A 17,001-nucleotide genomic window follows, 5' to 3' on the forward strand; every position below is an offset into this window, starting at 1 on the left:
GCAAAATCCTCAACATCTAAGTACGCTGCTCACATTAGAAATATATGTGAGTTTCCATTGTAGTAAACATAGTATAGGACATAAAAGAAAAGCTTACATTTACTATGTGAGACTTTGAAGGTCGCAAAGTGAATAGCAATTGTTGATTGCAGAGTCTTCCATGTCACATAGTAAGCACTGAAACAGACTTTAGTTAATTTTCTAAAAAGAAAATTTATAAAACTAGAAGAGTTGGGACTGTTTAAAATCTTCAAAAAATTCATTGTGTCTGAAATTAGACAATAACTTTCAAACACGATTAAGCATTTTCTGAATTTAGATTTTTTTAGACTTGAGCAATTTCAATATTCAGATATCATTAAAGGCAGTGGAATTTATGGTTTGTTGAACACTGATCTTATTCCATTGATTTTTGCATTGATATTGCTCTGTCAAAGCCTGTGGATAGTTTGGAGATAATTAATTTGCTTCAAACAGGCTTCACAAGATCTTAAAAGCTTCACAGATACAGCACTGGCAATCAGAATAGTGTATTTTGGTTCAAAGACTGACGAATGCAATGGGTGGTTAATCAATTTCTGACCAAGCTTGAGACAGTTTGATTTATGTCCAACATTGAAAGGCTGTGCCTCACGGAACGTCTTTTTGAGGGTCAGGACTATGTTTCTCTAATAGTATGATGGTCACTTAGGTATATGACATATGTTTAGTCATTGTGACCGATTGACATCCTTGATACTTACAAATCTCACTTAGTACAATTATACCATGGCCAGATAACAAAGAATAGACCTGGAATAAGTAATTGGGAAACTCCACATGGAAGAAAATGAGCTGTCATCCTAATCATATGATCTCTTTTCTCACATATCCTTTTGCAGTGCATCAAAGATAAAAAAAAATTGTGACTTCTCTGTCATTAGTATTTTGATATCATTGTCATTCATCAGCGTACACAGTGATATGTGTCTCAGATACTTGGAACAGGAAATCCTTCGGCTTCAGGGACAAATTAAGGCTGCTGTTACTCACTGCCATGTATTGTTTCAACACTTGGTTGACAATGTTGTTTCTGGGTTTTCCTGGAATGAATCTATGGAGTGAGTTTATTTTAAAGCCAGTCTCTAAACATTGAGCGCAGATGTGTTTATTATCCTGAATGTCCCTGTATCCAGTGGTACAGGGACTGTACCTGGTCTTTCCTGGCTTTTTTGTAATGAATGACAAAATTGAATTATTTGGATATTATTTCAGATGAGCATTTTGCCAGAGTTGTGCAGGACATTGTTTTTCTGTGAATTCTTTGAGAATTGTTTCAGAGAAGCCTTTTGCTAGAGGGTGAATTACTTTTGAAAAATGAGAATTTCTCATGATTTCTTATAATTTTTTAAATAGGTTTTAAATGAAGACAGGTTATGAATTGTTTCAGCCTCATTTAACTCAGCACAAGTATCCATAGCTGACCGAGATGTTGTGTTTTAAGGGGTGGCACATTTTACTGGGCTGTGGAGCCCATTTGTGAAGAGGCTGCAGTTTCTGGGATGTCTTCCTGTGCCCAGGCACAGAAGGAGTGGCAGGTTGCCAAGGGTGCGTCTCAGTCGTAGTCCAGGGTAGTGTGTGGTGAAAGCAGGATGAGATGACCACAGCAGTTAGTTGTCTGGCCAGTGTACTGCTGCCTCTGCCCTATAGTTAATCTGGGAATGCTGAGTCAGAGGAGTACAATACAATATAATAAACCACACGTGTCTATTGAGAGCCAACTGTATGATCAAGGAGTTGGATCTATAGATGGAAGGAAATACAGATACCTGGATGGACCCTAGTGTGTTGTAGAGCACATGTGAAGCAGTCAGGATGCAGTTAAGTGGCATGCAAAATAGTTTGATTAAGGTACAGGAGTTACAGTGGAGGCAGTAGAAATTTACATTTCAAAATTTGAATGGAATTTCTCAATTTTGCTTGGATTAGTGATGGCTTTTATCTCTTTGTAGTGTGTGATTTTTATAGAAGTGTGGGGAGTGTAGCAAATATAAAATGGAGAAAGAGTTAAAACAAAACCAAAAACAGACCTGGACAGTGGTTAAGTAGTAAAAGCAGATTCAAATCAGGAACTATTGCAATAGGGGGAAGATAACTCCATATAGAATTGACTCAGTTTGGCCAGGCACAGAGGCTCACACCTGTAATCCCAGGAGAGGATCACGAGGTCAGGAGTTCGAGGCCAATATGGTGAAACCCTGTCTCTACTAAAAATACAAAAATCAGCCAAGTGCGGTGGCACATGCCTGTAATCCCAGCTTCTCGGGAGGCTGAGTCAGGAGAATTGCTTGAACTTGAGAGGCGGAGGTTGCAGTGAGCCGAGGTTGTGCCACGGCACTCCAGCCTGGGTGACAAAGCAAGACTCCATCTTAAAAAATAATAATAATAATTGGCTCAATTCCAAATCTAACAAGAGAAACTAGGGGTTAATAGTCAAGGAGCAGGGTTAGAGTGGAGGGATTGGTGAATGGAAAATTACTAAGTGCTTAAGGGATTCTTGTTAAACAGACCTAATGAAATTCTTGCTGAAGGCAGGCCAGAACGATCAGATATCACATGGAGGATGGTGGGAGATGAGGAATTTGATCTGATATCAAGGGTGATCATATACTGAGGGTGGGGATTCTCCAAAGTGTCATAGCAGGATTTTTGCTAAAATTGGACTCTATAAGGATGGAGATAGAAGCCCAAGGCCTGACCAGTTGAGCAGAGGGCTCAAAAGAGCCTGACTGAAGTGTGCTCAAGGAAAGAATCTTTGTCAGAAGAATTTAATCTAAACTTTAGAATTAAAACCTGGTTCTCTTTCCCACATTTGGGTATATTCTGCCTTCAGTTCTGTCTCTTACAGTATTGTGGACTTCTTTTGCAGAATATTATGAAGGTTTTTCTTCCTGATGTACCACAAATTGTGCACTAATTGTACATAAATTGAGAGAATGGTCTAAATTTGCTAGGTGGTTTATAAATTACGGGCTTCTTGTGAGGTATAATTTACTCAAAAGCTTTTAGGAAAAGGTTATCAGCATAATAGCACTGCAAATTCTTATTATTGCTAATTATAATAGCATGTGCCATGTACCTGCTGCACAATAGAACACAAGCTTACAAGGGAGGTAGGACTCCATGTGGATTTTCAGAAATACCTGACAAGAGAGAATTCTATACCTATGGATAAGTCTGATATAAATCAACTGTTTCATTTATTCTAGGTTTCCCTAACAAATCTGGAGGAATTTGATATTTAACTAAAAGGAACATTTAGTATAGTAATAATAATATATTTACTACAAATCAACTATGTTCTTATCAAAGGGCAAAAAGGACTGTATTCTTATCAAAGGGCAAAAAGTTTGATTCATAGTTATTGGGAATTTTGAAGCTTACATATTTTTTATTTGGGGTTAAGATTACATTTCAATCTTTCCTCCAAGAATCATCATTTGTGTCTCTGTTCCAAGATTGGGAAATGAAAGGACACATGATACAGTACATACTTGATGCGAAAACCATTACATTTATGAACATACATGGTTTCCTAGATAGATCCAGTGGCATCATACTCCTCTGAAACTTCAGATGCGTGTTTTTTCTCTTCAGATGGGGGCAGAAGGCATGGAGGGAGGTGCTTCAGGAAACCTGCATTCTCGGAAACTTGTTAGCTTTACACTGTCAGGTAAGAATGTCTTTAAATGTGACATCCAGTTTGGAAGTGTACGGTTTCAAAAGTATGAGTACTTACTTTTTCTACAGACTTTTATATAGGATATGGTGATATGTGAACTAGTTTTTTGGGGGTCATACTTCTGAAAATTCAGGTATATCTCTTATGATGATATAATTAATTATTAATATAAATTCAGAAATTATTTATTCTACCAAGTTTTCTGGTGATAGACAGTGTATTTAAATACGTATGGTTACTTTTTAAAAAACTGTAATGTAACATGTGCTAACTCCACTGAGGAGCTTTGATTATTGAAAACAATTTATTCTTACTTCAGCTATAGAAAGGAAAAATTTGAAGACTGGGGGGAAAAAGCCAATATACTTCTTTATCTGTGGAGGAATACAAATAAAAATTGAAAAGTGGATAAGCCAATTATTTTTGGGTTGTCTTCTGACTAGCAAACTGTTCAAATTGCTTGTATGTTTACCATTCAAGTAAAATGCTGTTTTTCAAGGTATAAGACAGGACTCATTTGCAGTTTGTAAGTTTGATTTAGTTAAATCAGTAATTAAAAAAAAATAATGTCAGAGTTTACCACTAAAAGAAATTTTTTTGGATAAAGTATCAATTTATACAAACTGAAAATCTTTATATACAATAATATATGTGCTTATATTTGTGTATACTAGATTGCAATGTAAAATGTATTTCATACATAGGACACGGTAAAAAAAGTTTGAAAATGAATTGATAGTCATAAAGTCAAGACTACTCTGAGAAAATCCATACTTGAAATAGACTTTTAAAAGAGAAATGGTTTTAGAAAATGAATTGGTAGTCATAAAGTCAAGAATACTCTGAGAAAATCCATATTTGAAATAGACTTTTAAAAGAGAAAACTGTGCTGTAATACATAGAAAATAAAGTCTAATGGATCTCCATCACTGGAATATGTTTTGTTTTCATTTTTCTGCGGTTGTAGTACTTCCAAAATTTAAATTAGATCCACTTTTCTTGACTGAAAAAGAAAGACATTTTAAATGAAAATAGACGTTCTCAAGAGTGAGAGTTAGAAGACCTGATTCTGAAACAGACGCTTCCACAATGCATAATTACCACATATGACTAAAACGTACACATCAGTTTGTTGCTGGCCCATGGCCTTCTGAGTATCTATGTTTGGTTTTGCAAGTTTCTCCTTTCCCCTGCTTTTTTACTTTGCTTCTCTGGTGAATCTCAGCAGTTGTAAACCAATGACTTATGGATCAAATTTGGCCAATAAATATGTTTTGTTAGAAACCTTCAGGGTTTAAAAAGTATCTAGGTTTTTAGAAGGGCACTAAAAATAACCACTGCCTGTGGTACTATGTCCCTACCCCCCTCATCTGCCTGTTTCCTAAAAACATTTTGGCTGGACACCTGTGCTTTAAACCTTCACAGTACTGAGGGTCTGAAGCTACTGAAATACCTGGTGACAGGCAGGAAACAATTTGTCAACCCCGATAGGTAAGAAAATTTAGAGTATGACCATACCACAGGTTTCTTGGTTTTGTTTTTTTAATTGAGAGGTAAAAATTGTTTATTTTTATGGTGTACAGCATGATGTTGTAATATAAACCATTGGTTTCTTAGATTAAAATTATTACCCTATGCTTTTAGGTGATTCGTATCATTCTAAGCATGACACAGACATACTGATTTTGACTCCAAAATCAGTATGGGATGTTATTAACTGGATATGTGAGAATGACCATCTGTAAGTTAAAATTCCTAGGCCATTTTCCTAAAAAGTAGGAAATAAGCTTTGAGGCACAGCCAAATGCTTCTTCCTTACACATCTCTTCCAACATCGCACCTCTGTTCACTTGGAGGCTAGCTACCTGACATCTGTTTTATTTCTTACCATATAGCCTGACATTTGCAGACAGTGTACAGAAATGACTAGGAACTGAAACCAGTTCTATAATGTTAATTCTAAAAAATTAACTGTTGTAGCATACTAACAGGGAATGATAATATTTATCTGAGAGCATTTAAGCACTGTAGAATGACTGCCTACAAATGTTCCATTCCTGATTATTTTGAATAAGTCAGGGCACAAATAATTGAATTTTACAGCTAAAATTAAAAATATATTTTGATTAATATTTTAAACATACTCCAAATAAGGCTTTACTTAGGATGTCTAACACATCATACCTTTGTGACTTTGAGTCCTTCTTTGGCCTATTACATGGTGTGGATATTTGTGAGAAATAGGATATGTAAAAGACAAAAAAGAAAAGATCAGAAATGAGATGGTTAAAGGGAACCGAATAATCAGATTATAAATAATTGGTAGTTTATTGTATTTATTAAGGAAGATTTATTTATACAGTGTCCCATTGTGGAAAGTTTAGTATCGGGCTTATCTAACAGTAATATTGTTTACCACAGTGACTTAATCTTCTGGTGGAATGCTTTTTGTTCAAAGGAATTTTTTTTTGTGAGTGATTTAGCTCTGTCAGACTTTGTGGCATTCATTTCTGTCTATGTTACTCTTCATTTGCTACAGAGAAATCCCTTTTTGGGGCATATATTTAATATATAAAGAATATCATTCTTCCGAGTTCAAGGGGAACATAATCAAGAAAGGCAAGAAAATAAATGTGGCAATTGCATTTTCTTTTCAAAGCTGCTCCCTGCTGAAGAAAATCAAGTGAAAATATGTAGCATCATTAAATTGACAGGAAGATGCAAATTCTGCATTTAATAATGACTACGTACTTTATGAAGTGTCAGGAATGGTGACTACAAGGCTAATGAGATAACGGCAGCTTCTCTGAAGTGCCTATCTAGTTATTTACCTGTTTTTTCCTTCTCCCACCGGTTTTCAGATCTAAGATCTTGCTATATATTCCATGCAGTGTTCTCAATGTGTGGCAGCTCACGCCTGTAATCCCAGCACTTTGGGAGGCTGAGTCAGGCAGATCACGAGGTCAGGAAATCGAGATCATTCTAACCAACATGGTGAAACCCCATCTCTACTAAAAATATAAAAATTAGCTGGGTGTGGTGGTGCATGCTTGTAATCCCAGCTACTCAGGAAGCTGAAGCAAAGAATCTCTCGAACCCAGGAGGCGAAAGTTGCAGTGAACCAAGATCGTGCCACTGCTCTTCAGCCTGGCAACAGATCGAGACTCGGTCTCAAAACAAACAAAAACACGCTCTTGGTTGAATTTTTAAATATTTGCAGATATATCAAACTTCCCGCCTTTACTGCCAGGTATGTGTCATCAGACATTTCTGGAGTGTTTTCAGCACATGTACCTGGGCCATGAGTTCTTGTGGGCCACTGGTGAGCCACCTCCTGGGAGCACTCCTTCAAGAATATGGCTCTATGGGCAACTTCAGGCCAATTCTATTTTTCTAAGAAAGACCTTACGTTTCAGGAATAGGCTTATATGGGAGGACCCTGGTGACCTCCTGTAATTTAGGGTCACTATCCAGGGTCTGTTTGCCAGCTGATCTGGGTAATCCAAAGGTCTTTGGAGGTTCAGGGACTGTATGCAGAATTGCTCTCTGAACCATAGTGTTTAGAACATCCCTAGATTGATCTTCCAGCATTTTCAAAGACGACTTAGCTGTCAGACCTATCTTATTCAAGCTGATATTCTCAGAAAATGTTGAAAACTCAGTGGAGCCAGCTTTATTTCCTGACATGTTTGTGTCTCTTAGCCTGACCATGGAAAAACATATCAATCTTCTCATTAAAATGGACTTTGGCTAGGACTTTTAGCAGCTCATAGAGTATGAAACAGCAATTTGTGAATCTAAGGTGAGTTATAGGACATTAATCAAATATTTAAATTACTTTACTGGCTATTTAAAATAGCAGGTAGCACTCACATTTCAGAAAACATTTTCCATAACATTCATCACATTTATGGAATGTATATGACATTTAAATGTAGTACAAATGAATATATGCACTGACATTTCATCTCCAATTAAACTTGGTTCTATGTATATGTAGAAGATTCATTTTTCTCTCATGAAGGAACATGTTTTTCAGTGAGCTGCTTACTAAGTATTTCTCTCAAGATGTTGTCTGAAATTCTGGTTGCCGAATTACATTGCCTTAGGATAAAGGTGGTGAAGTTGCACATGTTGGAATCCAAGGAATTCCCGGGAAAAGTCAGTTTAGAGAATGTGAGGTGGTGCTAAAGATTTGGCTACACTTTTGTTGACTGTTAGGAGACCCCTCTGCTGGAATTAGTGCCATAAGCCATTTGTCTTCACTTACCTAAGCAACCATAGTGTGAATAACTGCTATTGTGTTACCGAGTCTTTTCTGTTTAGAGCTTCCTGTGTGTTTATTTAAGAAGAAATTGTCTTTGAGTTGCTTGTTCTAATCAGGATATATGGATCCTTCCTTCTTCTGTCCCTTTTTCTCTTCCTTCCTCCTTCCTTTCCTCCCTCCCTCATGCTCTCTCTTCGTTCCTCCTTCCTTTTCCCTCTTTCTTTAAAGATCTTAGGGCAGTTGGGCTAAAGAAAGGGATGTTCTTCAATCCTGACCCCTATCTTAAGATGTCAATTCAGCCAGGGAAGAAGAGCAGTTTCCCCACCTGTGCCCACCACGGGCAGGAGAGACGGTCTACTATCATCAGTAACACCACTAATCCAATTTGGCACCGAGAGGTAAGATGATCCTCAGGGGTCTCCTACTTGACAATGAGGAAGTCAGCCCAATCTCTCTTCTTGGGACTCTTGTATCCTCAGGTTGTTTATGAAGTGTCTAGGGGTTCTCTTGGGAAAGGGGTACAATGTGAATGAGCTATTCCCGTCTCTCCAGAGCCAGGTCTAGAGTAAGACAAATGAAGCTGTCACTTCAGGGGAACAATTTAAGGAGCCCCCCAAAAAACTCAGTTGTTAAATATCTTAATGCAGTTTTTTTAAAACTCTTAATGCGAAAAATTCATGATGAATAAAATGTGAAAATTTTAAATAAGGACAGGATCAATAACATTGCCTTGTAGAGTCATAGTGGGGTGTGAGGCAAGAGGAATCAGCAATACTGATCTTGTTTTGATTTAAAATTTTGATATTTTGTTGTAGCATACATTTAGTACAAATTAAAGGAATTTCTCTCTTTACAGGCTTTGGCAAATGTTTTATGAATTTCTAGATTTTTGTTAATTAGATGAGCCATTCAAGGAGTCATCATCCTCAGTAAAGCCAGATTGTGTTGATGGCATTTTAGACTTCCACACAGCTACAGTATGCTACCAGTCATCCCAGCGAACCATATCAGTAAAATCAAGCAAAGGGTTTTCTCATTTGAACTATGGAAAGTCGAAGAATGAACAGACACTTCTTACCTAATTAGCAAAGCTTGAGCTCTCCCTCCATTTCTCAGAGATCTGAGTTATGTTTTACATAACTAATGTGAGAATGTTTCTGGGCTGGCATAGGAGTTACACAGTTAATTAGATCATGCCCTAAATATTTAACGACAACAATATGTTCTAACAATGTTGTAGAAATATTTAATTGGAGAGAGGTATTTCAGGGGATCTAAAACCAATTAGAGAAAAACGGTTATTTGAGACTTGCCAACCCTGCAAGGCATTTCTCCTGGGTGGTTCCTGTGGTTTTGGAGATGGACGAACGAATGGTGCTCGTATTCTTATACTCTAATGATCTCATCATGGGAAAAAAAAAAAGAAAAAAACCTCTTAAGGGTGTGCCACTTAGTCTAACACATTTCAAAGCCTAGAAGACATAAAAATATATCTCAATATGATTCTAGAAGGTGCATGATAGATATGATAATGAAACAGGCAGTAACTATTTTCCTGACATTTTTAATTTGCAAAGTTTTTGACCATGTCACCAGTGTGAACCTGAAAGGGAGGCACAGAGGATGAGATTATCATATCTTCATTTTGGTGTTTAAGAAATTGAAGCGTCAAGTGTTTATGGGACTAACTATTCAGAGAGAGAAGTGGGGCTTCAACTCTGCTTTTCTATTCTAAGCAAGTACCTTTTTCCATCAAGCAGACTGCCAAATTGTAAGGCCCTTTGGAAAACCTTAGTTGTTATGATTAGATAAACCTGAAGGCATCCAAGTGAAAAGTTGGCCGACACTATTCACATCGTTATAGTTGCATGGATACTGTCAGGGAAGCAGTGAAGTGATTTAGGTTAGATTCCTGGCTCCATCATTTGCTTATCCTGAGATTCTCATCCTTAAACAGAAAATTATATTGTTCTAAAGATAAAGTGAAGATTTATATATGTAAAAGTCTCTGTGAGTAAAACTCTTATTTATTTTATATCCTTATTAATGTCCAATCAAAATTTCTCCAGTGGCATTCTTAAAATGAAAACCACAAAACCTATCTTAACCTCATACTTTTATTTTTCTGTCCCAGAAGAAATGACCCTGCATGCCTTATAAACTTAAGTAAAAATTCCATTTAAACATTGTTTTAATATTTATCAGGGAAACCACAGTATTCTGCAGATGTTCCTATTTTAACCACTAAGTGGAGGAGTATTTTCAACCATGTTTTGCAACTTCAGAATTTCATGAGATTAGGGTTTCAAATTGTCAATCAAATATACTAGTTAATTCTAAACCATTCTATAACAAGATATTAAATATCAAAGAATTGAGATACAATACATGTAGGGAGTACTAAAATTGCATTGTGCATAACTTAATATTTGATTAACATCTCCTAAAACTGTTAAACTAGGAAAGGCGGCATGATTGACTGATAGGGCTTCTTTTGTCGTACAGATCCTTGACTGATGCTTTTTAATCGTGGTGAATGCTAATGATTCTGAATGAATAAAGGATTGACAATAGCTGCAGCTGTTTCTAGCTTTGTGGAACTCTATGTTGTTAGAATTTAAGAGATATCATTTCCTATACAAATAAAATGATATAGTATCATATTTGTCTTTCTTTTGAACCAGGATGTTATCTCTTTGTGTTTTCAGAAATATTCCTTTTTTGCACTTCTTACTGATGTCTTAGAAATTGAAATTAAAGACAAATTTGCCAAGAGCCGTCCCATCATCAAGCGTTTTCTGGGGAAACTAACCATTCCAGTCCAGAGGCTGCTGGAGCGACAAGCCATTGGGTAATCAGCCTTTACCTTTGGGGATATTGTTGAGATTAGTTCATAGAGGAAAAAGTGAAGTGAAACTTGGTAGTCCTAGGACTTTTCATACTGATTAGAAGTAGTAACACAATTCTTTTTAAAATTAAAACATCATTACACTTAAAAATATATACTTGACAAAAAGTAGTTCGTTTAAATTATATATATTTTTTGCATCTTTATCTTTTCCAAGTGGGTAAACGTTAATAGTGGGTACTTTTCCAATAGTACCCACTATTAACATTTCAGTGTAAAATCTCATGGTGTTTGATTGTTTCTCAGGATATTGAAGTTTTTTGTTTTTTTTTTTTTTTTAATAAAATCTTCTCCCTAGAGCAGAATTCTGGGGTCAGGTTGATGCTTACTTTATCCTAATTAATTCTATCCAGAGAACTTTTATTCTTGAAAAACAGAAACAATCTGGTTTTGGAGCCATAAAATACAAGAACTAGACTTGAGGAAGTGTTATTATAAAGCTCCTAGATATATACATTCATTCAAGCAACTAAAATTTATTCATTGACATACTCAAAATTTAATGAGTAATGTCTCTTTTTTGTGATCTTTTTGTAAGTTGTGAGTACAGTAGTAAGAAGTCAGAGGAGACAGAGAAGAACAAAGACAAGTTATGCAAATTAATAATGCATAGCTGACTAGAGGCTCTAAACTGTACAGTGGAGCACACAGTAGATAGAAACATTGTGTCTTCCTTCTGAAATAGCCATTAGAGGGCAGTGTGAGAGCAGAGGTGGAGTGATTTGGCACTATCCTTTTGATGATTTCCTTTAATTAAGAATAAGTTGGCCAGGCGCAGGGACTCAGGCCCGTAACCCCAACACTTTAGAAGGCTGAGGCGGCGGATCACCTGAGGTCAGGAGTTTGAGACCAGCCTGGCCAACATGGCAAAACCCCGTCTCTACTAAAAATACAAAAAGTTAGCTGGGCATGGTGGTGGGCGCCTGTAATCCCAGCTACTTAGGAGGCTTAGGCAGAATTGCTTGAACCTGGGAGGCAAGGTTGCAGTGAGCCGAGATCACGCCATTGCACTCTGGCCTGGGCAGCAGAGGGAGACTCTGTCTCAAGAAAAAAAAAAAAAGAATAAGTCATTTAATTCAGAATAACATTGTTGCTGTGTGCAATAAAATGAAATGATTGCATTTGACTTTGATACAAAACTTGAAACAGATGGACAACTCCATCCTTGAGGAGGCAGGCAGACTGAGCCTGCTTCCAGATCTGGGACATGACCCCACCACAGTGGCACATCTGGCTTTGCCAACCATCCCATAAGCACTGCTCACTAGGCACCCTGAGAATCAGTGAAAGGCCAGGCTCCCCAGCAGGAAGAGCCAGCAGCTCCAGTCTCCTTACTTTACAGGTGAGGAAGCAGAGCTTAGCGGCCCCCTCCCCATCACACAGCCAGGGCTGCTGTCTTGGGTATGAAGGTCCCTTTCATTCTTGTGTTCTTGTGCTTCTCTCTCCTAACTCCTAGCTCCTGTTCTTCAGGATGTTGCACAGCGCCCTGTGTGCTGTGTTGGGTGATAATCCTTAGCTGTGAGTGTCCTTTTAGAACCAGCTTCCTATTGTGCTAAATGCTGAGGAACCAGGCCCTCTCCCCTTTGGCACCCAAGTCAAAAAACTTCTAAAACTTGAGGCCTTTCACAGCTCCTTTATGACTTTCAAAATCTCCTTTTTCTAGTCTCCCTTTGCCGTAAGAGAGTGAATCAGTGTCCTTAAAAATATCACACAGCGTATGATATCTCGTGCTCCTAATAATAATTTTTCTTGCAGCAATATTTCCTTTTATCTCTGGGTTTATAAACATTCCATTTGTGTGAATGAATAATATTACATTGGACTATAATGTGCCTTGAGCCTCTAATGTTCTTGTGAGTCTGAAAGTTTTAAGAGAGATATGAGGGATTTGGGGGGTGGCCTGTGGAAAGAAAGCGAAGGCTGACTCCAGTGTAGTCAGGATGAAAGAAGCATTTCTCTTCTTGCAGTGATCAAATGCTCAGCTACAACCTTGGCAGAAGGCTCCCAGCTGACCACGTGAGTGGGTACCTCCAATTTAAGGTGGAGGTTACATCTTCTGTTCATGAAGGTGAGATATAAATATATCTGCATGAATACATTGCTATAGGAAAAACTCGTTAGACCTGACTCAATTGTCAGTTTGCTTCTGAACAGAATTGAATTAGTGTCCTGTTCTGAAAGTAAATCAGCTGTCAAATAGTTACCTGCTGAAAATTTCTAAGCAAGTAGGAAAGCCTATTTTGCCCAAAAATGTCTCTTAGATTGATGCCTGCATTTTGAAACTGGGGTGTCGAATTTCGAGCCGTATTAACATATATAGCTCCTGTGCCAAACTGACTAGCAGTCTCCTTGTTTAGTAGTGAGTGGTGAATCTTAGCAAGCCAATAAAGAGCCCTCAGTGGAATGACTGAATTATTTGAACTTACTGGTGGCAAAGCAAATAGGTCATAAAACGTTCATTTGTTATTTCTAGTTCATTTTTAGAAATGCTGTTTTCTCATTCAGATGCCTCTCCAGAAGCTGTTGGCACAATACTTGGAGTCAATTCTGTGAATGGAGACTTAGGTAGCCCTTCTGATGATGAGGACATGCCAGGGAGCCATCATGACAGCCAGGTGTGCACTAATGGGCCAGTTTCTGAGGACAGCGTTGCCGATGGGACCCCCAAGCATTCATTCAGGACTAGCTCCACTCTGGAAATAGACACAGAGGAATTAACCTCTACTTCTTCAAGGACCTCACCTCCCAGAGGACGTCAGGATTCACTCAATGATTACTTAGATGCTGTCGAACACAATGGCCACTCCAGGCCAGGGACAGCCACCTGCTCTGAGAGGTCCATGGGTGCCTCTCCGAAACTGAGGAGTAGTTTCCCCACCGACACAAGACTCAATGCCATGCTTCATATTGACTCAGATGAAGAAGATCATGAGTTCCAGCAAGACCTGGGTTACCCGTCTTCCCTGGAGGAGGAGGGAGGCCTGATCATGTTTAGCAGGGCATCCAGAGCTGATGATGGAAGCCTGACATCTCAGACAAAGCCAGAGGACAACCCCATTGAGAATGAGGAAGGCTCCTCACACGAAGCCACTTCCTTTGAGGATAAGCCAGAAAATCTTCCAGAGCTTGCAGAGAGCTCCTTACCTGCAGGCCCAGTCCCAGAGGAAGGTGAAGGCGGCCCAGAGTCTCAACCCAGTGCTGACCAGGGCAGTGCTGAATTGTGTGGCTCTCAAGAGGCAGATCAGCCCACAAGTGGGGCAGACACGGGGACTTCTGATGCATCGGGAGGAAGCCGAAGAGCTGTCAGTGAGACCGAGTCTCTCGATCAGGGCTCTGAGCCTTCCCAGGTGTCCTCTGAAACAGAACCCAGTGATCCTGCCAGGACAGAGAGTGTGAGCGAAGCCAGCACCAGGCCCGAGGGAGAGAGTGACCTGGAATGTGCTGACAGCTCCTGCAATGAGAGTGTGACCACGCAGCTGTCCTCTGTGGAGACGCGGTGCTCCTCTCTTGAGAGCGCAAGGTTTCCTGAAACCCCAGCCTTTTCTTCTCAGGAGGAGGAAGATGGAGCCTGTGTGGCAGAGCCCACCAGCAGCGGCCCTGCTGAAGGGTCGCAGGATTCTGTGTGCACTCCTGGTTCTTTACCTGTGGTACAGGTGCCCAGTGGGGAGGAGGAGGGGCCAGGGGCAGAATCGGCCACAGTACCTGACCAGGAGGAGCTGGGGGAGGTCTGGCAGCGGAGGGGGAGCCTGGAGGGAGCCACAGCTGCTGCTGAGAGCCCACCCCAAGAAGAGGGCAGTGCTGGGGAGGCCCAAGGCACCTGTGAAGGGGCGACTGCCCAGGAGGATGGCGCTACTGGAGGTAGGATGTGGACACCACTGTGGATCTTGTCTCGATCATAGCTGTGCAGAGAGAAGTTCTGTAGTTTTCCCCTCAATGTAAATAAGGCCGCAGGTTGCATATTATCTGAATTCCTCACCTTGAGGTTCAGCAGCGGAAGAGAGGCAAGACTGAAAATAGGGTCAGGAAGAGAAAGAAACAGGTAACAAATGTGTGGCAGCTGAAGCCCTTCCTCTAGATTAGGCCTCCTGTTTCAGAGTGGGGAGGCCGAGGGACTTAATCACATAGCAAGGAAGAAGGCAGCATGATTTACATCCAGATGGGCTTGAGTTCAAATTCAGTGCTCTTTTAAAAAATGGATCGTCTATTGCTGAAGTAAGAGGCCTATTAAACAGCAGTCTTCAAACAAATAATGGGTCTCTATTGGGACCTGGGTTTGTAGATACACAACCAAACAGGCTGGCAGCTTCAACCTTAGTGTAATCCTCAAAGGTATGAGAGACACCTAGTCACTCCTTTTTTCTAAAATTTCACAGTGAAAGATAAATGTATGCTATGCATCAAAGGTAATATTTTGTCTTCCACAGTTTAGGAATGTCAGCTAAGTTAGGTGATGCATTCTGATTTGAAGAATGAGCTGTTTTTGTAAGCAAGGTTACACATTTACACCTGCAGTTTGTATTACACTCAGTGAATGCAGCTCTCTTGAATGATTTCTATTAAATGCCTTGTGAGGATGCATTAAAAATCAAAGATCAATTTCATGTGTCTAGCTGGCATAACTCAGAAATAGGAATGGTTTTCTTCTGTAATTTATTTTTCTACCTACATTATCCCCTTCTTTTCTTCCTCCTCCTTTTTTTCTGTTTCCTTTATCATATTGTAGCCACCATGTGACCCTAAAGCATCAGTGTATGACCAGGACAAAGGCCACTGTGGCTGAGGGATGAGGAAGGGGAAGTTGCAGGAGGGGAGGGATACAGGCAGAAGACAGTTCTTCAGGAAGCCCTCTTCTAAGCATTCACCTCCTGTTTATTCTCTTCTTTTGTTTCTAGCTTCTCATATGGGAATGAGACTAAACAGAGAAAAGAAACTAGGCTTGGGATTTATCTTAGGTTTTAAAATTTTTTTATAAAGTCTGTTTTGAAATTGAAAGAGAAAACAATACCTGGTAACTTTCTACCTTTAATCCTAGGTTCTCAAGCCAACGGCCACCAGCCACTGCGATCACTACCTTCAGTGCGCCAGGATGTTAGCCGCTACCAGAGAGTGGACGAGGCTCTCCCCCCAAGTGAGCACCTGTTAGTTAAAAAGGGCCCACCTTAATCAAAGGGTACAAGGTGACAGGCAGACCCATTCCATGAGTCTTAAAAGATGGATACATGGTCTTCAAGCGGAAGGAATCTGGGGGCTGCCACTTGGCATAGCAGGTGTAGCCTGGGAAGTGCCAGGCCAACAACTCTTCTCTAGCACCATTCTGCTGAAAGAAAGGGTAGCTGCACTGCCCATAGGGTAAACATTATAATATGGTGATAGACCCAGATATTTTGGAAAATTGGCTGCATAATAGAATTTTTTTAAATTATGCCTAACCACAGCATGAATGTTCTTTTAGCTGATAGACAAATTAGTACGCTTTCTTAGGAAAAGCTTCACTCTATGTAATATACTGCCTTTTTGTTCACTTACAGCATTTAAAATCATTAAGCACAAGGTTCTAATATTTTTAGGGATATGCAGAGAAGTGTTATTAATTTCAGAAATTAGTCTCCGACTTATTTGGGACATGACAATTATCTGTGGATTTGAAAGACATTTCATTTATTTCGCTTTCAGAAAACACTTAAAGGAGAGATAGATGGTGGAGGATTAGGGATGCTGGGATATAGTTACATAACCTGTATTCAAAGGTATGAGTGATACCCCTGGTCAGTCATAATCCAGATGAAATGTAAGCTCTATTTAAATTTCTAGAGTTCTTTAAAGAGATATAGCTCTGTGAGAGCAATGGATTTTGATGAATATTGGTAAACCCTGGTAAACATTGTTTTTAAAATACACTGGAAGGTGCACCCTTTTGTCTTACCACTTTCTCTTCTTGCTCACCCCCTCCACTTGCCTATCTTACATATGATTATGACAAGAAGCTAATGCCTTGGCTTCTCTGTGTTTTAAAAATGGTGGGACATAAGCGGGGTGTGGTGACACATGCCTGTGATCCCAGCACTTTGGGAGGCCGAGGTGGGCAGATAACCTGAAGTCAGGAGT

At 39.4% G+C, this 17,001-nt stretch overlaps 1 protein-coding gene across 5 annotated transcripts in view; it reads left to right on the forward strand.

Moving 5' to 3' along the window:
* Positions 1-17,001, forward strand: part of HECW2 (HECT, C2 and WW domain containing E3 ubiquitin protein ligase 2) — a 382,585-nt gene that overhangs the window by 251,449 nt on the left and 114,135 nt on the right. For all 5 annotated transcript variants that reach the window (XM_032278791.1, XM_032278792.1, XM_032278790.1 and 2 more), the window contains 6 exons: positions 3,637-3,712; positions 8,217-8,386; positions 10,697-10,839; positions 12,864-12,964; positions 13,402-14,754; positions 15,929-16,024. In XM_032278791.1, the coding sequence (XP_032134682.1) occupies positions 3,637-3,712; positions 8,217-8,386; positions 10,697-10,839; positions 12,864-12,964; positions 13,402-14,754; positions 15,929-16,024 (1,939 nt within the window). The remainder of the gene's footprint in view (positions 1-3,636; positions 3,713-8,216; positions 8,387-10,696; positions 10,840-12,863; positions 12,965-13,401; positions 14,755-15,928; positions 16,025-17,001) is intronic.

This window comes from Sapajus apella, unplaced genomic scaffold (genome assembly GCF_009761245.1).
Source record: "Sapajus apella isolate SASKATOON/1434 unplaced genomic scaffold, GSC_monkey_1.0 scaffold10, whole genome shotgun sequence".
NCBI classification, from domain to species: domain Eukaryota; kingdom Metazoa; phylum Chordata; class Mammalia; order Primates; family Cebidae; genus Sapajus; species Sapajus apella.